A 23,381-nucleotide genomic window follows, 5' to 3' on the forward strand; every position below is an offset into this window, starting at 1 on the left:
CATAAAGAAAACACAATTTTTGTGATTTGCCACTATTTTACCACCATTAACATTGTGTATAAATACTGGTGTCAACCGATTGAAACGTTTAATAGTGTTAAATCACAACAATTCTAAGTTCAAATAAATGCTAGCTAGCACGTCACGAATTTCTGGTCGTGAGACAAACAGCTAAAAGTGTGGTGTGCCTAAAAAACTCTGGCTTTATTTAAGTCTGGCTTTATTTTTTTTATAAAATCTCAGTGTTTTGAGAACTTTAGCCTCGAACACAACGAAGCTCGGACTTCGCTTTAATAGAGAAAAAGCTTCAACGACTTTTTCAGAGATAAATGGACGATCGGTCATTGGGCTGGATTAAGCTCAGAGCTAAGTGTGTGTGTATGTGTGTGTAAGAAAGTGAGAGTTAGTAGTTATGAGATTTAATCCATATTTCAGTATAAATAAGCTCAACAGTAGCGCCGCAGTGTTTACAGCGCTAGCTAATATGTCACTAGGCCCTGTGAAGAGAGAGAGAGCCCTATGAGAGGAAGTTGAGGCCAAACTTGGTAAGATGATTAATTTAGGTAAAAAAAAAAAGGGTTAATGCACATGATTAATCTGCAAACTTTACCATGGTAACCTTTTATTAATGCAATTCCATAGGTCTCGCTCTCTTTACAGAGAATAATAAGCGCTTTTAGCAAGCGCTGTAAACACAGAGGTCAGAGGGTCGATTATTCATTAATGTTGACATCACTAACATAAAATTCAGTGTGTGTGTGTGTGTAAATAATGTAAATAAAATGGCCAGATTTGCGCTGTACCACCATCGTCCACCACTGTACAGCAGCTAATGCTCCTCAACCACTTCGAATGACCAAACGACGGTACATTTCGCACTGGAATGTAGACTGAATGTAGCCTCAGTCAAACCTAGAAATGTGAGGTCTCAGCTGCCCAAGAATACACTGAACGTCCCCAAAATGTGCCAACCGAGCCCTGGTACCATCAGAGAGGGGTCTACTGGAGGTCATGTGTACATTAGCAAAATTCAGAGGATGTGCGTGTGTGTGTGTGTGTGTGTGTGTGTAAATAATGTAAATAAAATTGCTAGATTTTTACTGTACCACCATCGTCCACCACTGTACAGCAGCTAATGCTCTGCAGCCTCGCCGAATGACCGAACGACGGTAAATTTCGCTCTGGAATCCCGCAGAAAATGGACACATTTGAACCAAAATCATTACAAAAAACAACTTCTTTATTTTCTTTTAAAAAATAACCCCCAACACATTCCCCACACTATTACATACAGAGTCAAAATAACAGGTTTATGTGTCCTTCCGATCGATCTGCTGGGAAGTGCTATGATTAGGACCGTTCTTTTTCAGTGGCTTTGTATTGCTTTGACAGTGAGGCTGAGTGAAGGTAATTCTCCAGTTCTCGTTCTCGGTTTGCGCCTTTTTTTAGTGTGTGTTGTTCATTGTTCGTCCCACCAGGCGCCCGTGGCTTTCTGAGAATGAAGTACTGCATCATAAATGTTACCTCCTGGATTCGTCTGACTGAGGAGGAGGGAGGTGGCCCGGTTCTGAAGGCCTCGCATTCAAAAGGCCGTCACATGAGAAGGTACTAATACATATCGGTTTGATGTTGGTTTGGTTGAACGTGGTTTGAAGGCAGTTTGTCTTCTTATTAATCTTATTATTATTATTATGTGTTTTAATAAAGGCAAAATTAAAAGTGTGATCAAACCATTACACCTCATGTTGCGTTTTTTTTCCCTTTCATCCCCAAAGGCTTGGAGGCCGAGCGGACTACACCCTCCCCTGCACAACGTGGGACCTCCCTCCCCTCTAGGACAATATCTGCCACTACTCGGGACGACGGCTGAGTATGTAGGTAAACGCATGGCACCGAATGGACAGGGGCTCATTCTTCGGGAGGAGTGTGAGGTGGTTACTAAGAGGATCCAGTCACAACACAAGTTTGCTCACAAACATGCATTTCATAAAAGAACCACAGCAATGACTTGGCTAGAGATGACCCGAGAGAACGGGAATGACGGAAAGGTCGGTATCTTCAATGCCCGTGTACTTGGTACACATCTGGTGGACGCGTGAAACGTCAGGCCAGAGATGAGGATGCGAGGAGGCATGGATGGCGTGTATGTGGATGTATGTGTTTGTGTGTGGTGCTACGGAGAAGGGTGCAGGCGGGGCCTTATAAATGGGATGACTGTGTGAGAGGGAGGTGGGCTAGTGGGCTAGTGGGCTGTGGGCTTGACCCAACAGCAACAGTGGAGCTTCCACACAGCTACGGAGGAGAAAGGTGGAAGGTGGGTAGCTACATTGAAGGAACCGAGAGAACAAAGAGTCTGAGGGATGGAGGGAGTTGGTGTAGAAAAGCTGATGGATGACGCATCCTTCTGTAAGTGAGGAATGTGCAGTAAACCGTTTCAGCGCGAGAAAAGTCGATGATGCTCCTTTGTCTTCTTCTTCTTCGACGTTGTTGTTGTTGTTGTTTAGTGTCGTGGACGATGACCTTGTATTGCTTCGTGTTCCGAGGTCAGGTGGAAGCAACCCTAGTTTATGGATGCTGGAAGGAGCCTTGTGCACCAGAAGGAGAGATTGTGTGATAGTGGAGTGTGTGTGTGGCTTTAGAAGTCTCTACTGTCTGTACCTGTGAAGATCCGTGACCAGTCAAGTAGACCAAAGTGCTGGAATCCCACATGGTCTTTAGCTCCTGCCAGAAAACAAAAGCAGACAGGCAGATGCACGTTCCGAGAAAAGGTAAGTGCCTCAAACTTCAACGGTTGGCATCACATTTGGCTGGCTCATAATGCTGGTTTCGGTGTTGCGCAGATAAATGGTCCAGTAACTTGTTGAAAACGTGTCAGAAATGCACTCAACAGTCCGTCTACCGTTATGCTAACTCTGCCGCTGCGTGACTACGGAGGCGTGTCTAAAATACGACTGGCTACACTCGCAACCGCGCCGAAGAGCGTGTTCCCCCTTTTTTCTTCTTCTTTTTTTTCTGGAGCAACACTGGGCGGGGGGCTTCGGCACGGAGACGTAGACGCACACGCTGGGCTCGCTGTGACTAGAAGCTAACTCTAAGTGCTAACGTAGCTTTCATTCTTCAAAGGCTGTTAAAAAAACAAAAAACAAATAATCGAAATTACAAGAAAAACAAAAATCTGAAAATCGTAAAAAATAGTGTACGTCAAAAGAACCAAAATTTCAAAAAGAACGACGCAATGGGTGTCCACTTTCTGGTTCTTCTCTGCCCGGATCAGGCCTCGAGGGGTGCTGGACACTGGAGAGCAGGTCCTGAAAGAGAGGCAGCGTTGTGGTGGCAGTCAAACCTTCGAGTTTCCCTCCCCTCCATATTGCATACGAACACACATACGTACGGGAACGTGAAGGTAGTATACATCAATACATTTAAAATTCCAAAAAGAAAACAAACAAAACGAAGGGGGGCAACTAAAAAGGAGCCCTGCCTGGCTTTAGAAAAATGTGGTGAGGTCAGGACGCTCCACATCAATTCAGTACTGTTCAGGTGCGTGGGATCTATAGTTCTTTTGTAGGGTCCGGCGGTGCTGTGTGGACTGGCTCGAGCGCAGGGAGGTCAGGAGTGTCTTGAGGCCACTGTAGGGCCCTGCAGCGCCCTTTCCCACCCCCTCGCAAGCCGCCGAAGGGGGTGTGAAGTGAAGCTCCGTCAGGCGAAGTACATGGTTCTCAGGGTGTCGTGGTGAATCTGCACAGCTTTGGCCAGAGCCTGGGGGTCCCGACCGTTACTCTGACCGGATACATGGCTGCCCTCCCCACTAAAGAGAGAGAGGAGGGGGTGAGTTAATGAATGCATTCAGTTGTGCCCATTGCTGACATAGACACACTCACACACAGCTTGCCTAGTCCTGCCAATAGAATAGGACTCTCTGCAGCAGATAAACATGATGAACCTATTGGCACCAACATGCCTAATGCCAGATGTGGGCTAGAGGGGCTATAAAGCCCCCCAGCATTGCGGAGCTGTGGAGCAGTGGACCAAAAAGGCCCTGATCAAGGCCCCACTCACCTGTCGTGCTCTTTGTCCACCAGGTGGTAGCGGGCGCGGAAGGCCACTAGCCGAGCGTAATAGGCGGGTGCCGGGATGGAGACGGAGCGCGTGCAGCGCACGTACGTGTGGCACAGCTGGTAGGTGAGGATCTGGAGCTCGTCAGCGGTGAAGCGATTGTCGTCCCACAGCACATAGTAATGAGAAGGTCGGCTGGTGCCCTGGAGAGCATGGAGACATTTTCAGGACGCTGATTCCTTGGAAGAACACGGAGAACGTACTTCCAACTAAGTGTGGGAGTGTAGGAGGATAAAAAAGAAAGAAAAAACAACTGCACCCACCTGAATACCTGCATGACTGCACAGGTAGAAATCAAACTCAAACGGGTGTGTGATGCTGGTGTCGACTGTGGTCCCGGCTGGAATGTTGCCACTTTTCCCAATCTGGAAAAAAGGTTACAAAAAAGTTCATATATATCAATGAAATTCAATCAAATTATATTTAAGCCCCTAATCACATGATCTAAGCCCCCCGTCTTTCAGCAGTGAGAGAGGTTCTACAGTAGAAGCTCCAGATCTCATCAGTACAGATAAAGCAGCTGAACATGAATCCAGTAAAAAGGAGAAACAAGAGCTTCTCATTCTGAAGAAAGAAAGTAGTGAGATCTTGTCGGTGAGCTAGTCTGAAGAACAGAGCTCGGTTCCTCCAGGTTTCTCCTGGACGCCCCCCAGTCCAGCCAGCACAGCGTGGAGGATGTGTTCAATCAACTCCATTAGGAGCAGCAGCAGCAGCAGCTCACCTGATTTACTATCATTAAGCCCTGATTTACCACCAAACCAGGTGTTGATCTGAGAAGAACTCTAAATAATACTAGACTCCATGAGAGAGGAGAACTTTGGAGATGTTCTAATGATGAACACAGTAATGGAGAACCACCACCACGTTCTGTAGGAGTGTTATTACTATTAGTGTTTACTCTAATATCAGTGATTTACTGAGCAGACAAGGAGAGTTTACTTCTGATTATAACAGGTACCAAAACTGCATAGCCACCTATTTAGCCTACAGCCGACTCCACCACATTCATACTGAAGTTATAAGGAGTGGAGTGTTTCAGCCTAGACTAGGCTTTTTGAGTGAGGCCCAGCACAGGGCAGCCAATCACACAAAACACACAGGGATGAATAGAGGTTGGAAAATGGTCATGAGTATTAAAATACAAGACAAAAATGATTTATTAATATTAGTATAATTTCTATTTGTCAAATCGTAATGAAATTTTCACATAATGCCGAGGGCAACTTTGCTTTTTAAATGGTGGCAAAAAAGCAAAATAATAATAATAATAATAATCACAATATATACCCCCCCCCCTTTTCTTAACGTTCAATGTAAGTCAATGTAAAAATGCTGAATCATTTTGAGTCATTTTGGAGCATTTCTATTGGTCCATTCATCATGTTTTTCTGACACAATGTCAAGAACACCTGCCAGATTCACATTACTCCGCTCAGCCACAACATTAGCACCACTAAAACATTCATTATCTTCATCTACAGTCTCAAGAGATGGGAATACATATGGAGAATCAGTTCTTGAAGGTGATGAAGGGGTTAAAAGCGGGACAAACAGGCAAGCCTAAGAATCTGAGTTTAACCAAGCTGTGATGTTCTAGACAATGACTTGACTGGGTCAGACCATCTCCAAAACACCAGGCAGGTCATTGTTTGGTATGCAGTGGTCAGTACCTACCAAAAGTAAACCGACAGGGTCACTGATGCTAATTGAGATCCCACCTCACAACTAACGGCCAACATTAGTCTTGGTGCCCTTATGGAGGGTCCCTTATGGTCTTATGGAGGCCATCTGCTGTGGTGGCACAAGGGGGACTTACTTAATATTAGGCAGTGGTGCTAATGTTATGGCTGATCTGTGGAATCATAAACTGAAACACTCAAAAACTGGAGATACAAAATAAAAAATAAAAAAGGTCTCATGACACAGACTTTACTACTCTTCCAGCTGCTGCCTCAGGAGCCCCCGAGTTCGCCTGTGTTTAATCTGTGTTTAATCGTCCTGTTCTCTGCTTTGAGGTTTCAGCCAGACCCCCGCTCCACAGTGAGTCACTCCGAGCCGTTCCGGGAAACTCACCCTCTCGGACTTGTCGGCGCAGAAGAGGCGGGTGTGGTGGCGTTTCTGCACCACGATGTAGGTGATGCCGGGCTGGTAGTCCTTCTCCAGCTTGATGCAGGCATCTCTGATGGCCAGCAGCTCGTAGTGCAGGATCTGCGTTCGGAGAACAGGACAGAACACAGGCGTGAGTCAGGCTGCTGTCATCCATCATCTATCCACAGGGATTTCAGCCCCTCATCATGTCTGAAAAAAGCTTCCAGGAGCTGCCAGATCTCTCCGCTCATGTTTCAAAGCAAACGGAAGGAGGGTTTGTACGATGCAGGAGCTTCTATGGTAAAACTAGTGGAACAAGCTAAATAAATAGGGGCCTTTCGGATGGAGATGTCTGAAGTTAAAGGCTCTGGTTCCTCGTGGAACCGAAAGTGGTTCTTGTATGGCATTGCTCACATTCTGTAAGTGTAGTAATCCCCTGCCTGAATTTACACCAATGGGCTTTCATGTACTGTTAGCCAGATTAGCATTTCTTCAGTACAAGGTCTGGCTTAAAGCCTTTTAACCTTGTTCCACACGCCCCCTAGTGGTCATTCCCCCAGCGGAATTCAAGTCGACTGGTCGAAAACGTGTAACGGTTGAAATGGGCCACCAGAGTTCACACTGGGCAGAGTAACACCAGTCAGATGAGTGTGTAGAATCTGAAAAGGCACTTTCTGTGAGCTACCATGTTTCCTATTTCTCTTCTTTTTCAGTCATTTCCAATTTCCACCTGCTAGCTAGCACTCCTCCTATTACACAGAGCCACCAATGCTGGCCTATAAGATTATAGGTTACATCTTCTCCAACTGTTGCTAAGGCAACGTTATTAGACAGGTGAACATACCGAGAACCATGGAAATTGTGTTACGTCAGTGGGGGTAAGACCAGAGACTCCCGATCATCAGATCACGGGTGGCTATTGTTCTTGTTGGATGCGCTATGTTTTTTTTTTATTCTCCTGATTGAGCACATAAGCTTATTTAGACCTATAATAAAATGGGAGTGATGTGTGACTTATACTCATATTCATCTACTAAATGACAAAATCAAGAGTTTCTGACACAGCTATGAATTCTGGGAATGAATCATCTTCATTACCTAGCAAGTGAAGATGGCAAAATCAGCGAGGATCAAGTTATCAAAGCAACCTTATGTAGCAATTTTACCTTCAGGACTATGTCGATGCTCCACTGACCGTAACTGGGAGCGGCGTATCGGTCATTGCCAGGCCGGAACACTGCTTCTATTGCACTATGGAGCTTTGGTGGTGGAGCTGCAGGAGGAGAACCTCTCTCCTCAACCCACAACCCAAGTCATAGTAGTGTAACACCCTGTAGTGTTACTCTACCGCCTCAGCCCACATGCTTCTCTACCTGGAGATGGAGCAGATGGTGCTGCTTCTGGACCTCTTAGCTTGTGCAGAAATGCATGTGTTCGGCTGTCAGTGAGGGTCGATTTTAAGTTATGGTGGTGGTTATGGTGTAAAAGCAAATTACGCTCCACAACTGTAGGGGGAGCCCTGGAGCAAAACCACCATATTATCACATAAGGCTACTTTAATAGAGGAACTCTGAAATTCCTGATTACTGCAACTGCGATAGACGGCGGTTACAACAATAACAGAGCAGCCGCTAAAGCACTCCACATGTGCCCAGGCTGTGAGCACTCCAGCGGTTTATCAGCACGGTCACACAATGAGAAGAACCTGCTCTACCAAACGAACGAAATTCACCAGAGGCGCTGGGTGATTCACTCCTCTCGCCAAGGCCAGAAATTCTGATGAATCACAAGGAATGTACAGTTCGCCTCCAGCGAAACTGAACCCGGCAGAACGGACTGACCTGTGGCAGCTGGCCTTCAGGAACGCCGTCCCTGTAGAAGATGATTCTGGTGGGCTTGAAGCGGGTGGACTTGTAGAACTGGATGAGGAGTTCCCGCACCATGTATGAGAGATCCTCAATGATCTCCTGCCGGGGCCTCTGCACCCGCACCGTGGCACAGTACCGGCTGGGGTGGGCATCCATACTGCCCACAACCTGTAGAGAGAGGGGATAGGATGATCGGTCAAATGCGTCATATTCAAATACCCCCACAAGGCACTAAGACCCTGTTTAAACCCTGGTATCAGGTCCAGCCGCACCACCACGCATGAGGCTAAAGCCTATCAGGATACAGTCCAGGTACCAGTCACATGACCAGGTGTGAAAGGGGTCCAAGTCTGAGTAAGAAAATTCCTATGATAGTCTAACTTTACAGATTTATTTTTCCCCCCAATAGTTATTTTCCTTCTCACCTTTTGAATACCTGTGTTTTAAAGGGCTTATTTCCTACTGCAGTCTTAATTAACAGTCATAATTAAATTTACATTAATTAATATTAGCCATTCTCTTACACTCTTACACAAATAAAGGCGCTACAAAAAAGTTTTTCGATTAATGCCACAGAAGAACCACTTTTGGTTCCTTGAAGAACCCCAGCTAATCAACTTAAACTAAAAATCAATGGAGATAAAAAAATAAATAAAAAAATAAAAATAAAATTAACAAAACAAAGATTAACTAAGAGAGAATAAATAAAAAATAATAAAACAACAAGGAAAAAAAATAGAAATAAAAAAATTAACTTACATAATAAAATTCCAAAATAAATAAATAAATAATAATAATAATAATAATAATAAAGTAAAAATAGGAAAATAAGCCAAATCAAGTAAAATTGAAAAAAACATTATAAAGAAAATAATCAACAAGAGATTAAATTAATGAGAGAATACATAAAATAATAAAACATAAATGATATAATAAAAATATAAATTATAGAATAATAAATGACAGAAATAAAAATAACAAGAAGAAATTAATTAACCAAAAAAAACTATATTGCATAATAAAATTCTAAAAACTTAAAAAAATAGGAAAATAAGTCAAAAAATAAATAAATGAACAAAATAATAACATTTAAAATCACAAGAGAAAATGAGCTTGGTTCTGATTGGCTGCCCTGTATTGTCCCTTATTCGAAGGACAGTTTGGACTGAAACACTCCTTATAACTTCACCGTGGGTGGGCGGAGCTAAGGTGCTGAACTGATTAGTCAGACAGGTGTAAACACGTCACTCTTAAAGGCACAGTAACGCAGAAAACAGCCTGTTCAGTTCTAAAGGATGAAGGGGAGGCTGGGAAACGGTTCAAGGGGGCGGCGGCTTCTGATACTCAAACAGCCTTTATGTGCATTAAAAGTGAGGACGCAGGCGGTTTCCATGACAACTAAAGCCTAAAAGCTCTACAGCCATTCAGTTGTAATGGGGTGATCCTGCTCTATGCAGTGATATGCACTGCCCTCTAGTGGCTGAGAGGAAGAAGTGCGCAACTTCAGATGCTGTTAGCGCCTTTTTCCTCTCCACAGGGGGAGGGGGGGGGGGGGGGAGGGTGTGAGGTCAACATTGCTCAGCGCCACACCCACACACACCCACCCATGCACCCACCCACCAAAAAAACCACACACACACATTCCAAATGCATCCACCCCTTTCTCCTTTCTATCCCATTCCCTGTGACTCAGTCCTTTGTCACCATCCCCTGGCAACCGCAAAGCGTTCCAGCAGCGGGGTATGAGGTGATGTCATTTCCTGTTTGTCTGTGAGTCACACTTGCTCGCCCGCTCCCTCTCAGCCTTAACCACTCCTAAAGCCTCCCTTCTTCGCCTCTGCCACGCTCCCGGCTCTCTTCAATGTTCTCCAGAAGCACGAAGGCCAGGGCGGTGCTGACCGCCACCACTGCAGCAGCAGGGCCGTCATTACGCCTCCGGCTCAACCCTCAAAGCATGGAGGCTGCAGCCGCTGCCCACAGGCCCGCAGCCCTCGTACAATTACAACCAGCTACCGAACCACCAGGCGCGGTATACGGTAAACAGCCGGCCGCGATTACTGTACGTTCCTGGTACGGCTCAGTTCCGTCTGCTAGAAAGAAAAGCGTGAGATTTAAAATATACGGACAAAAGTATTGGGACACCTGCTCATTCAGTTATTCTTCTGAAATCAAGGGTATTAAAAAGAGTGTATCCTGCTTTTGTTGGAGTAACTGTCTCTTCCTACTAGGCGTCCTACTAGATTATGATAGAGCTTTGCTGTGAGGATTTGATTGCATTCAGCAACAAGAGTGTTAATGAGGATAGAATGTTGAATGATGATCACCACCCCACCTCATCATCCCATACTCCCCAACTTATCCCTCCATCCATCATTCCAGAGAACACAGCAGTTCTTCCACTGCTCCACAGCTCAATGCTGCTGCTGGGGGGCTTTACACCCCTCTAGCCCACACCGGGCATTAGGCAGCATGGTGAGAGTCCAGAGAGTCCTATTCTATTGGAAATACTTCTCTACAGGGACTAGATAAGCTGTATGTGTGTGCATGCATCTGTGTCAGCAATGGGTGCAGCTTAAAGTAGCTGAATGCATTCATTAAAAGGACTGTCCACAAACATTTGGACACATAATGTATGTGAATAAACATGTACCTCTGGTTAAGGACGGAAAGAGACTGTTGGGGTTCTTAGAAACTACACCTTCAGCTGAGAAGCCTTTAGGCTGGAGTTCCAGACCTCTGACTAAGAAGCACATGAGTTTAGCACAGAACTAGCAGACGCAAACACTGCAGAAAGAGGGTGAGTCAGGACGGAGACCAGGACACACAAACACATCTGACTCTGGTCATCTTGAGCTATTTGAGCTCAATAGCAGAGAGCGCCCCCTGTGGAATCGTCTGCTAAACCAAGAGTGAGACAGAAGCCTGGTCCATGAGGTGCATTGCATGTAATGTACCTAAAGCTAACCTTTAGCTTAACAATATTACACCAAATAAAAAAATAGAAAAGAGGAATAGGATCATTTCTACACGTTAAAACTGAATTTCTGATGCAATTGATGATCCCATCAGTCAGAAAAGCCTTGTTTAACAACTGATGTATGAAATTAAGGTGATGCTATTACCAGGTATTACCCCTAAAATCAAAACTGTTCAATACTGTTCAAGAAATTAATATCTGCTATTAATAATTCTACTGTAATTTATTCAGTATCAACTATGAATTAATCAGTCTATAATGAACTGTTCAGTTTACAGTATTAAATGTTTAGTATCCATATAAATTATTCTGCATCTAGCATCCACAGAATTACTCAGTATCTAATGTGAATCATTCAATAAACACTACTTATTATTTAGTATCCACTATGAATTATTCAGCATCCATTATGAATTCTTCAGTATCCAGTATGAATTCTTCAGTATCCACTACTTATTATTTAGTATCCACTATGAAATATTCAGCATCCACTATGAATTATTCAACATCCAGTATGAATTCTTCAGTATCCACTACTTATTATTTAGTATCCACTATGAAATATTCAGCATCCACTATGAATTATTCAGTGTCCAGTATAAATTCTTCAGTATCCACTACTTAATATTTAGTATCCAGTATGAATTCTTCAGTGTCCACTATGGACTACTCAGTATCCAGTATGAATTCTTCAGTATCCACTATGGAATACTCAGTTTCCAGTATGATTTATTCAGTATCCAGTATGAATTATTCTGTATCCAATATGACTGTAAGGTATTTAGTATAATCTGACTTTTCATAGATGTATAAACTAAACAGCAGCTGCTCCAGCAGTTCCTCATTACGCTGAACAGCACTGTCCAATTTGGCTACAGCTGTTCGCATATTTGTAGACTGATGAAAAGAGTGTGTCTCTGTGTGTGTGTCTCTGTGTGTCTGTGTGTGTCTGTGTGTGTGTGTGTGTGTGTGTGTGTGTGTGTGTGTGAGAGAGAGAGAAAAGAGAATGTATTAAAGCCCTACTCACTGCAGTAATGGAGGGCTTCTTCCCATCTCCTGCTGGTGGATGAGTGACGTCCGCCCCAAGAAAGATGACGGGTTGCTGAAATACTGCGGACCTGCGAGCACAACACACACACACACACACACACACACACACACACACACACACACACACACACACACACTTCAGCTATATTCTCTCCCCCCCTTTGCTCAGTCTTATAAGAAGGTGGAAAATGGGAACAGAGCATTGGTGGTACAGCTCGGTGGTACAGGGTCTCACCGCTGATGTGGCACCAGGATGTTGTTGATTCCGCCGAGTTTGACGTTGATTTTGAGGCAGAGGTTGGAGAGCGTCTGAGGAGACGTCTTCACCACGTTCTTCACCTGAACGCACTGAGTGGCCATGCCCAGAAGAGTGTCTCCCACACGCTTCACCTCCGCTGCACCACAACACAAGTACACACACACACACACACACACACACACACACACACACTTTATTATTCCACCTGACTGTATGTCGAAATGCTGACCGAGCACATGGAGAAGTACACGGTATGAAAGGTCTTGCTGTTGTGTACCGTAGACGGGTGTTTTTCCAGGCAGGATGACGATGATGAGCTGCAGGCCAGAGTAGGTGTTCTTCAGGTGTCTGAACATGGGCTCCACGCTGTCCGCTCCCTGCGCGTACTTACAGAAACACGGCTGACCCTGGATGGGCATCCCAGCGTCCTTGGAGATCTTCCGCAGCTGGTCTGTGAAGTTCCTGCAGGAGAGAGCGCAGAGATCAGACTGTGACTCACCAAAGTGACAAAATATGAAATAAACACCAACATAAATCACAGGACAGCTTCTCACACAGTCACACTCTGAATGAAATCCCATGCAAATAACTGACGTCCTCCACAGAGGACACACATTTAGACACTTTTTTAGGTCATTTAAATTGAGGTAAAATTTTATGAAAAAAGGATTTGGACACAATGCACGCAAAATTATGACATGATATTTTTAATATCAATAACAATAATATTTTTATTATTTAAAAATAATAATAATAATACAAACCAACAACAAGAATAAATAGTATGCAAAAATATATATAAAATTGTATACATAATAAAAATATATTACACACAATATAATAGTAGTAATAATAAATATTATTATAAATAGGCAGAGTGTTATTCTCTCATGAGTTTAATTTTTTTAATATAATTCTGTTAAAACATGGTTAAAAGCAATGTCTCACTTTCATTGGTTCATTTTCATAGCATTTTTTATTATTATTACTTTTGTCAGATTCACGTTATTTCTGTGACCATTGTGGGTTTTTCTTTCATTAACCAAGGAGTACCAACTATTTTGTCCATGTGTTATTATGTTTTATTTATTTATTTATTTGTATTATTATGATTGTTATTATTTTTACACACTTTAAAACATAAATAATATTGTAAATCCAGAAAAAACTTTTCCGCTCATTCAGTACTGACAACTCGAATAGCAGAATATCAATAATAATAATTATTATAACATTATGGTTATGATAATAATAATAATAATACAAACCAACAATATATGAAATTGTATACACAATAAAATATATTACACACAAATATAATAGTAGCCATAATAAATATTATTATTCATAGGCAGTGTTATTCTACCAACAATATAAAATTATTACACTATATTTTTTCATCTCATTCAGTACTGATCACTTTAAATTCTATATTAATATATATAATAATAACAATAATAATAGCACAAACCAACAAAAATAAATACTATATAAGTTGAATACATCATAAGAAATAATATATTAAATAATATAATAGTAATCATATACTGTATATATAATGCTTTATGTGTTATATATATACTTTTTTACTTTAATTATTTTATTCTTAGTCAAATTTCATGAATTTCTCACATAAAATAACAACACCCACGAATGCAATAAAACTGTTGACTTAACTAAAATGTAATTATCAACTATTATGGCCATTAATGTAACACCATTTCTACCAACAATAGAAAACACATCATATAAATATGAATAAATATTTACTGTACTGTGTTTAATTGTGTCTCTGACGGAGTTAAAGGTTATATTCTGCTCCATTTCTGAGATCTTCACATCACTGGGAAATGATCACAGTATTCGCTTCCACAGACCTTCTGTTTAGAGCGACACACACTTGGACGTAAGTAAGGATTTGAAAGCCTCTTACTTGAGCACCTCCTCTCGGCACTGTTTCTGCGGGGCGAAGCAGGCGATGGCCCACACTTTGATCTCGATGCCGTTGTAGAACTGCTTCCCCCGCATGTCCCACACACCCTGGTTGGGCGTGGCTATGGCCCGATTCTGCAAAGAGGAAAAGCGTACTCTTATTCTGAGGTCCAGTCTGGACTCATTTAGTTACTCAGTGTTACTCAGTACAGTACATACACCTTCCATCCATATTCAACCATCTGGACATTTGATGTTTATTTGAAGATGGAGCGTCTATCTGTAGTAGTTGTAGACCAACTGTTGGACACTTCTTTACTCATCCTGTGGTTCTGCTCTTGGGCTGAACTTGCTAGGGGATGGCCTGACCTGCCCATGTTGGTTAGATGTTCCACATGTCATGATTTAGTGAACAGATGAACAGCTTTCTCAGCCTTCTCAGACTCCTCTGCATCTCCACCCTTCTTTCTGAAGGTCTCAGAGAGCTCTCTGGATCTGGTCATGATGGTGATCATCTTCACCACTCACTCCAACCATCAATCAAGAGCAGACCAGTCTAAATGTCTGAGGTTTAAATAAGACACTAAGACTCCTCCAGAACAATCCTCTCCAACCATGTTCTGATCATCTTCTGCTGATTGTAGTTTTGTAGGACAGGGGACAGGGGATTTAATGCACAACTAAAGCAGGTTAAACATCAATAAAACAAAAAAAAGCTTCCAAAGATTTATAAAATGTGTAGAAAACAGCAGATGTACATAAACTGTGATGTCCCCCTAAATATTCAACAAAACAGGTCATTTGAATTGAAATGTCAAATTTCTGAACACAGGGTCTGGACACAATGGGCAGAATTATTACACTATATTATTTCCCTCTTAATTACTACTGACAACTGACAAACTTCTAAAATATCAATAATGATAATAATAATAATAATAATAATAATAATAACGATAGTAGTAGTAATAATGATGATGATAATAATAATAATATAATAATAATCATCATTATTACTACTACTACTACTATTAATAATAATAATAATAATAGTAGTAGTAGTAGTAATAATGATGATAATAATAATAATAATAATATCATCATCATCATCATCTTCATTATCTAAACCAACAACAAGAATAAATAGTATGCAATAATATCTAAAATTGTATACATAATAAAAAATATTCACTTCAACAATCAAGAGCAGACCAGACTAAACGTCTGAGGCTTAAATAAGAATCCTCTCGAATGAATCCTCTGATGTTCTGCACCTGATTGTAGTTTTAAGCAGTTTAAGTAGTAATACATGTGCGTGTGTGTGTGTGTGTGTGTGTGTTGGGTGGGAGGGTCAAATGTCCATATGTCTAAATATGTTAGAAAAGACAATGACTATTTATGATTTTATTATTATTTATTATATTATTATTATTATTATTTGACCTCAGTCTTCTTCAGCGTACACTGCTGGACCTCCCCCTGGAGTCCCCTGTGGAGTCTCCTCTTTCAGCCTAAACAGGCTGTTTTTGGCACTACGCCTTTAAGACTAACATATTTAAATAACATCTGTTATGGTTGGGTTCCATGGGCGAGGCCAACCTGTAGGCTGAACGTATGCAAACACATGGGTCTCCGTTACATCACAGCCACAGTTTTGTGTTTGCGTGTTTATACGGACTGAGCCGTGAACGCCCACTGGCCACAGATCAGCCTTAAGCCTTAGCCTGGCAGGGGTCCTGAACCCCCTGTGTCTGTGTCTTACCCTGCCGCCATACTGCAGGATGGGCGCTGGGAGAACTCTGCCCGTCACCTCCGCCATGTCATCCCGCACTTTGATCCCAAACTCTTGAATATATGGATCCAGATTAAAATTGGCGTTCTTCATCTACAGAGAGAATAAAGGGACGGAGGATTAGGAGAACACAGAGAACTCGGACTAAAGGAATCTGACCATTAATCTGATTCAATCTGAGAGTTTCCACACTTTCTTCAAATCTGAAGCGTAAAAATTTATTTCTACAGGACGAGAATGTAAACAGTGCTTCCCACAGGTCTGAATGAAGGTCCCGCATTCAATACTGTGCAAAAGTTTCAACCCCCGTTAAAATCAGACGTAAAATCTCCTTATCTGGTCAGTAAGTGTTTATCTCCTCAGTAAATCACTTATATTAGAATAAACACTAATAATAATAACACTCCTACAGAAAGTGGTGGAGGTTCTCCATCACTGTTTTCATCATTAGAACATCTCCAAAGTTCTCCTCTCTCATGGAGTCTAGTATTGTTTAGAGTTCTCCTCAGATCAACACCTGGTTTGGTGGTAAATCAGGGCTTAATGATGGTAAATCAGGTGGGCTGCTGCTGCTGCTGCTGCTGCTGATGATGATGATGATGATGATGGAGTTGAACACATCCTTCATGCTGTGCTGGACTGGGGGGCGTCCAGGAGAAACCTGGAGGAACCGAGCTCTGTTCTTCAGACTAGCTCACCCACAAGATCTCACTATTTTCTTTCTTCAGAATGAGAAGCTCTTGTTTCTCCTTTTTACTGGATTTATGTTCAGCTGTTTTATCTGTTCTGATGAGATCTGGAGCTTCTACTGTAGAACCTCTCTCACTGCTGAGAGGAATAGCTTTGAATAATGTATAAGAGGCCTAAAATCTCTGTACAGTGCTGTATATTAGGGCTGCACAATATATATATATATATGGTGGTTTTTAAAATATTGTAACACTTTTTTTGACAACTTTTTTATTGTTTGATACAAACCATATATTTGTACTGTTTTTATGATCCACCAGATGCGTATTATATATCAAAATCATTTATTTTACCCCAATCTAGGACCCACAGACTGCAATATCAGTATCATGACGTTGCATCATTCAGTTCTAGTGAAATCTAGTGAAATTGAGTTAAAATTTGGTAGGTGGAATTGAGCAAAAAGATGGTGTTTTGTTTAATAAGGCAATATGTATATATTGCAGAAAACTATAATATATATATATTGAATGTATATATGTATAACAATATATGGTTTCTGCATGTATATATATATATATATATATATATATATATATATATATATATATATATTTATACACACATGCAGAAACCATATATTGTGATGCAGAAACCATATATTGTGATGCAGAAACCATATATTGTGCAGCCCTTAAATATATTTATATTTTACATATCTTGTTGCTGTCACTACAAAAACCTTGTATCGTCAAAACAACAACTTTACAGAAGAAGGAAAAAAACTTCAATGAAAGTCAATGTAAATAAAATTTAGTCCAAGTGATTTTAGAGCATTTCTATTGGTAATTCTATAAAATTCTGACATAATGTAAAGAACAACATCCAGATTTACATTAGGTCAAAAAGTGAAAAACGGCATGAATTGAGACACAAAGTTTTATATAAATGTTATATTACAATATTTGACTATCTAAACTCATCAGAGCACTGACTTACTTTCCAATAAGGAATCAAATAAGTGCATGTTCAACTATTTTTTATTTTATTTATAAAATTTCTATTTCATTTTTTTTTTTTAATGGGACAACTTGGAGTTTGGACTGATATACTCAGGCAGCCTTCGATATCCCTAGGGGGCGCCCAAGCAGAGCCTATGTGTGAGAAAGCACTGTGGCAGGTGATGGCTGTTTATACATTTTAAAAAATGCACCAAGACATGTTGTGTTTACCACTCTGTCCACCAGGGGGCATGACTCACCAGTCTGCTGATTTCCTCCTGTCTGTCTGGTGCTGAACGCGCCGTGGCTTTGATCATGGTGGACGTCTGATTATCGGTCAGTTTCTTGATGCACCTCTGCCCAGCTACGATATTACACACCTTCCAGGAGATTTAGAGAGGAATCAGAGAATCAGTCCTGAAAGTGCTGGAGAGAGAAACGTCTCTCCAACCTAATCGTCAACACCAACAGCTTACAGAGACGCTCCTCTAGTGACGTTCTCACCTCCAGGGGCAGGTAGGTGTGCTTCTGCTCCTGGCCCACCTGCAGGCAGGGTAGGTGAGGGTATTTGAGCTGCAGGTTGTACTTCTGTTTAAAATACTGTGCCACCGTACACTCCACTGTCTGACCGCTTTCCAACTGCAGCGGAAACCTGGAGACAGATCCAGAAGATGAAGGTCACCATCCCCCTCGTCCAAAATCCCAGAATCCACAGATTCCGCTTATTGTCACAGAAAAATCAAAGTTGCCAAAATTTTGCATAAAAAACTGAAAAAAACATAAAATTTCCCTTTGAATTTAATAAAAATTGACCATTTGAAAATGTCAGCTGTGCAAGGGGACAAATGGGCCAATCGGAACACAAAAAAATGACAGCATAGAGCATTATAGAGCGCCCCCCGTTGCTTCCTGTAGTGTATTACAGTCTGTCAGAATGAGAGTGTAGATCATATGAACATAATGGAGCATTATAGAGCGCCCCCTACGCTTCCTGTAGTGTATTACAGTCTGTCAGAGTGAGCATAGATTATATGAACATAATGGAGCATTATAGAGCATTATAGAGCGCCCCCTACGCTTCCTGTAGTGTATTACAGTCTGTCAGAATGAGCGTGTGGATCATATGAACATTATAGAGCGCCCTCTATGCTTTCTGTAGTGTATTACAGTCTGTCAGAATGAGCGTGTGGATCATATGAGCATTATAGAGCATTATAGAGCGCCCCCTACACTTCCCCTACAAATGGACCAATCCGAACACACCAAAAACGACCTGGAAATCCTTTACACCTGAAAACACTCACGTCTGATGACTGGCAGGGCGACGTGTAACGTTACACACTCTATACTTCCTCTTCATCTGTCCGCAGTGCGTCACCTCCACCTTCAGCCCTAAAGCACACACACACACACACACACACATCATGTAATCATTTAAAATTTGAGCCTTTAACATACCAACAGCACAGATCCACTCGTCACAGTAAATCGACTCAGTTTTATCTGAATCAGTTCATCTGGATTCGTCTGAACCGCTCTATAGAAGCATCCGATTCATCAGAGGATCAGTGCAGGGCAGGACATCTAATAGCACTCCGACGCCTAAATGTTGTCCAAATTTATGAACAAACAGTGTCGGACACCAAGAATATGGCCAAGAATAGTTGCTGCCGATTTAGACATGCGGTTTACACACTGCTAATGCTAATGCTAAGTGGTGGTCTTAACGTCTCAGCTACATGTCCAAATGTTTGTGGACACCGATACTAATTAATCCATTCAGCTACTGCTAACACAGATGTGCAAATGCATACACACACACAGCTTGTCTAGTCCCTGCCAATAGAATAGGACTCTTTGGAGCAGATAAATAAGCATGAACCTATTGGCACCATGCTGCCTAATGCTAGGTGTGGGTTAAGGGGGTATATATAAAGCCCCCCAGCAGCAGCATTGAGCTGTGGAGCAGTGGAAGAACTGTGCTCTCTGGGATGATTGATGGTGGAGCTCGATCCAGTACTACTGGGATGAGTTGGGGAGTTGGGGATGATGAGGTGGGGTGGTGATTATCATCCAACATCCTAACCTCAACCTAACGCTCTTGCTGCTGAATGCAATCAAATCCTTACAGCAATGCTCCTCCAAAGTCTAGCAGAAAGCCCTCTTCTCCGGACAGTAGAGACGGTCACTCCGACAGTATAACAGCCTTGACTGCAGAGACCCAACATATCTTTACTGATTGGCCACATTTGGCTGTAATGTGTGAATTTTACCCACCTTTGATCTCCTTGGTGAATCGAACCCTTTGGGAATCTGTTAAGGTCTTGGGCTGCTCATCGATGTTGCGGATATCCAGAACCTCGCACATGAACTCAATGACGGGCTGGGCTTTGTAGAAGGCCGTGGCTGACACTAGAGAGGGAGGAAACAGGACAGAAAACTGCTAAATGATACTGTGAGGATGCCCTTCCAAACAAAGAGATAAACCTGTAGTGTATTACAGTCTGTCAGAATGAGTGAGTGGATCATATGAACATTATAGAGCATTATAGAGCGCCCCCTACGCTTCCTGTAGTGTATTACAGTCTGTCAGAGTGAGAGTGTGGATCATATGAACATTATAGAGCATTATAGAGCGCCCCCTACGCTTCCTGTAGTGTATTACAGTCTGTCAGAATGAGTGAGTGGATCATATGAACATTATAGAGCATTATAAAGCGCCCTCTACACTTCCTGTAGTGTATTACAGTCTGTCAGAATGAGCGTGTGGATCATATGAACATTATAGAGCATTATAAAGCGCCCTCTACACTTCCTGTAGTGTATTACAGTCTGTCAGAATGAGCGTGTGGATCATATCAACATTATAGAGCATTATAGAGCGCCCCCTACGCTTCCTGTAGTGTATTACAGTCTGTCAGAATCAGCATGTGGATCATATGAACATTATAGAACATTATAGAGCTCCCCAATGCATTATAGAGCATTATAGAACCGACCCACAAGGTACAACGGAAGTAAGCAGAGCATTAAACAGGTCAGCGGAAGAGCCGCTCACCATCAATGTTGAGCATCATCTTCCACATGGCGGGCCGTACAGACTGATGGAAGCCGAACCACACCTCCCTGCCTCCTCCCAGAGGATGATAATACCCTTCAGGTGGTGAGAAGAAAGATCGACCCACTGGAGTGTACCTGGGTGACAGAAGTTGGTCAGGTTGGTCAATGCGTGAATAATATATACATTATACAGCTTTATAGAGCGCCCCCTACGCTTCCTGTAGTGTATTAGTCTGTCAGAATGAGTGAGTGGATCATATGAACATTATAGAGCATTATAGAGCGCCCCCTACACTTCCTGTAGTGTATTACAGTCTGTCAGAATGAGCGTACGGATCATATGAACATTATAGAGCATTATAGAGCGCCCCCTACGCTTCCTGTAGTGTATTACAGTCTGTCAAAATGAGCGTGTGGATCATATGAGCATTATAGAGCATTATAGAGCGCCCCCTATGCTTCCTATAGTGTACTACAGTCTGTCAGAATGAGTGAGTGGATCATATGAACATTATAGAGCATTATAGAGCGCCCCCTACGCTTCCTGTAGTGTATTACAGTCTGTCAGAATGAGTGAGTGGATCATATAAACAATATAGAGTATTATAGAGCGCCCCCTACTCTTTTTTTGTAGTGTATTACAGTCTGTCAGAATGAGCGTGTGGATCATATGAACATTATAGAGCATTATAAAGCGCCCCCTACGCTTCCTGTAGTGTATTACGGTCTGTCAGAATGAGTGTGTGGATCATATGAACATTATAGAGCATTATAGAGCGCCCCCTACGCTTCCTGTAGTGTATTACAGTCTGTCAGAATGAGTGAGTGGATCATATGAACATTATAGAGCATTATAGAGCGCCCCCTACGCTTCCTGTAGTGTATTACAGTCTGTCAGAATGAGCATGTGGATCATATGAACATTATAAAGCATTATAGAGCGCCCCCTACGCTTCCTGTAGTGTATTACAGTCTGTCAGAATGAGTGAGTGGAATATATGAACATGAGCTAAAATATGTTTATTGTGTTTTCAATCGTGACTTTCGGCAATACATTTTAGACCTTTTAGGAACATTTTAGGTGACCATACACATGACAATTCCTATCACATGCACCTCATGGAGGCCAGATGTCTCATGGCCACGTCCAGAGCCTGGACAGAGTCCAGTGGGACCTGAAGTCGCCCGCTGACCAGAGTCTCCTGTAGCAGTCGCCATGACACCTTCGCCAGCCAGCGAATGGACACCTTAAAGATGCGATCCTTACCCTCGCCCGGGATGGTCACCTCAAAGTCCACCTGCAAAGGCAAGAGAATTGATAAAGGGTTGAAACAAGCCAACAAGTCAATAACAAACTGCGGATAACCACATCCACTCCTCCTGGTTCACTGACCTTTTCGCTCCCTATAGGAAGAGCCAGGACTGTGTAGATGTTCTTCTTGCCGTCGTACACTGGCTTCCGGTCGCCAAAAAGCTGCGGTTTGAAATGCTGCACCATGTACTCCACAACCTCCCTGCAGAACAGGACACACCAGACAGGTACAGGTAAATGGGGGGGGGGGCAAGCTTTTCTCAATATACATTAAGCGTCCAAATGATTGCGGACACCCCTTCTAATGAATGCACTGCTGACGGCATTGAGATGTGGAGCAGTGGGAGAACTGTGCTCTCTGGAATGATGGTGGTGCTCCACCCAGTACTTTTGGGAAGGGGTTGAAGAGTTGGGGATCATCCTGACCTCAATAACGCTCTTGTCGCTTAATGCAATCAAATCCTCACAGCAATCCTCCCCCAAAATCTAGCAAAAAGCCTTCTCCCCGGGACAGTAGAGACAGCTCCTCAATCTTACCCACCACATCACGACTTAAAGCTAAATGCATTCATTAGAAGGGGTGTCCACAAATTTTTGGACATATAGTGTACAAGTTTTGTGACCACAAATGTGTCATGTGACCACTCCTGGGCTCAGGGGTGAGTACCTGTTGACCCTCCGAGGACACTTGTCGGGTTTGATGTCGACCTCGTAGTGATAGACGTCCATCTTGGGGATCTCCACCTCGAAGTAGTTGGCAAGCAGCTTGATGGGCTTCCCCACAGTGCCCATGCCCGGCCTGCGGGGGGCCTGGAACACCTGCTGCAGGGGAGGGGGGTATGGCCCCATGGGCACTGAGAGAGAAAGAAGGAGACACTTTTTAAAATGGGGGAGTTCACCAAAAAAAAAACACTTATCCTAAATATCATTGGTGCTATAGAGTGTGGTCAAAAGTATTGGGACACTTACGGGAGCTTTTCTGACCCCCCATTCTAAAACCCATAGGCTGTATTAATAAGAAGCTGGTCCTCCTTTGCTCTAAGCTCTACCAGCAGCAGCAGGTCTGGAGCTCTGCAGTTATTGAGTCAGTTGGAGGCTTTTCTGCACTCTGCTCTGAGCTCAGCACTCGGCCCTGACCCCGCTCTGTAACTTTACGTGGAGGCTAATGTGAAGATCTGGAGCTATGAGGCTAATGTGAAGCTCTGGAGTTATGCTATGGGGCTAATGTGAAGATCT

General features: G+C 42.6%; 1 protein-coding gene across 1 annotated transcript in view; it reads right to left on the reverse strand.

Moving 5' to 3' along the window:
• Window positions 1-1,219: 1,219 nt before the first annotated feature.
• ago1 (argonaute RISC component 1) overlaps window positions 1,220-23,381 on the reverse strand; it is a 37,650-nt gene continuing 15,488 nt past the window's right edge. Inside the window, exons 2-19 of the mRNA XM_072692465.1 lie at window positions 22,813-22,999; window positions 22,227-22,347; window positions 21,950-22,131; window positions 20,832-20,968; window positions 20,051-20,185; window positions 19,078-19,165; window positions 18,278-18,425; window positions 18,034-18,153; window positions 16,053-16,175; window positions 14,292-14,425; window positions 12,636-12,820; window positions 12,335-12,494; window positions 12,077-12,167; window positions 8,046-8,240; window positions 6,190-6,324; window positions 4,380-4,481; window positions 4,060-4,259; window positions 1,220-3,808 (exon numbers count right to left, since the gene is read on the reverse strand). Coding sequence (XP_072548566.1) covers window positions 3,700-3,808; window positions 4,060-4,259; window positions 4,380-4,481; window positions 6,190-6,324; window positions 8,046-8,240; window positions 12,077-12,167; window positions 12,335-12,494; window positions 12,636-12,820; window positions 14,292-14,425; window positions 16,053-16,175; window positions 18,034-18,153; window positions 18,278-18,425; window positions 19,078-19,165; window positions 20,051-20,185; window positions 20,832-20,968; window positions 21,950-22,131; window positions 22,227-22,347; window positions 22,813-22,999 — 2,552 coding nt within the window. The 3' untranslated portion in view covers window positions 1,220-3,699. The remainder of the gene's footprint in view (window positions 3,809-4,059; window positions 4,260-4,379; window positions 4,482-6,189; window positions 6,325-8,045; window positions 8,241-12,076; window positions 12,168-12,334; window positions 12,495-12,635; window positions 12,821-14,291; window positions 14,426-16,052; window positions 16,176-18,033; window positions 18,154-18,277; window positions 18,426-19,077; window positions 19,166-20,050; window positions 20,186-20,831; window positions 20,969-21,949; window positions 22,132-22,226; window positions 22,348-22,812; window positions 23,000-23,381) is intronic.

This window comes from Salminus brasiliensis, chromosome 1, assembly GCF_030463535.1.
Source record: "Salminus brasiliensis chromosome 1, fSalBra1.hap2, whole genome shotgun sequence".
NCBI lineage: Eukaryota > Metazoa > Chordata > Actinopteri > Characiformes > Bryconidae > Salminus > Salminus brasiliensis.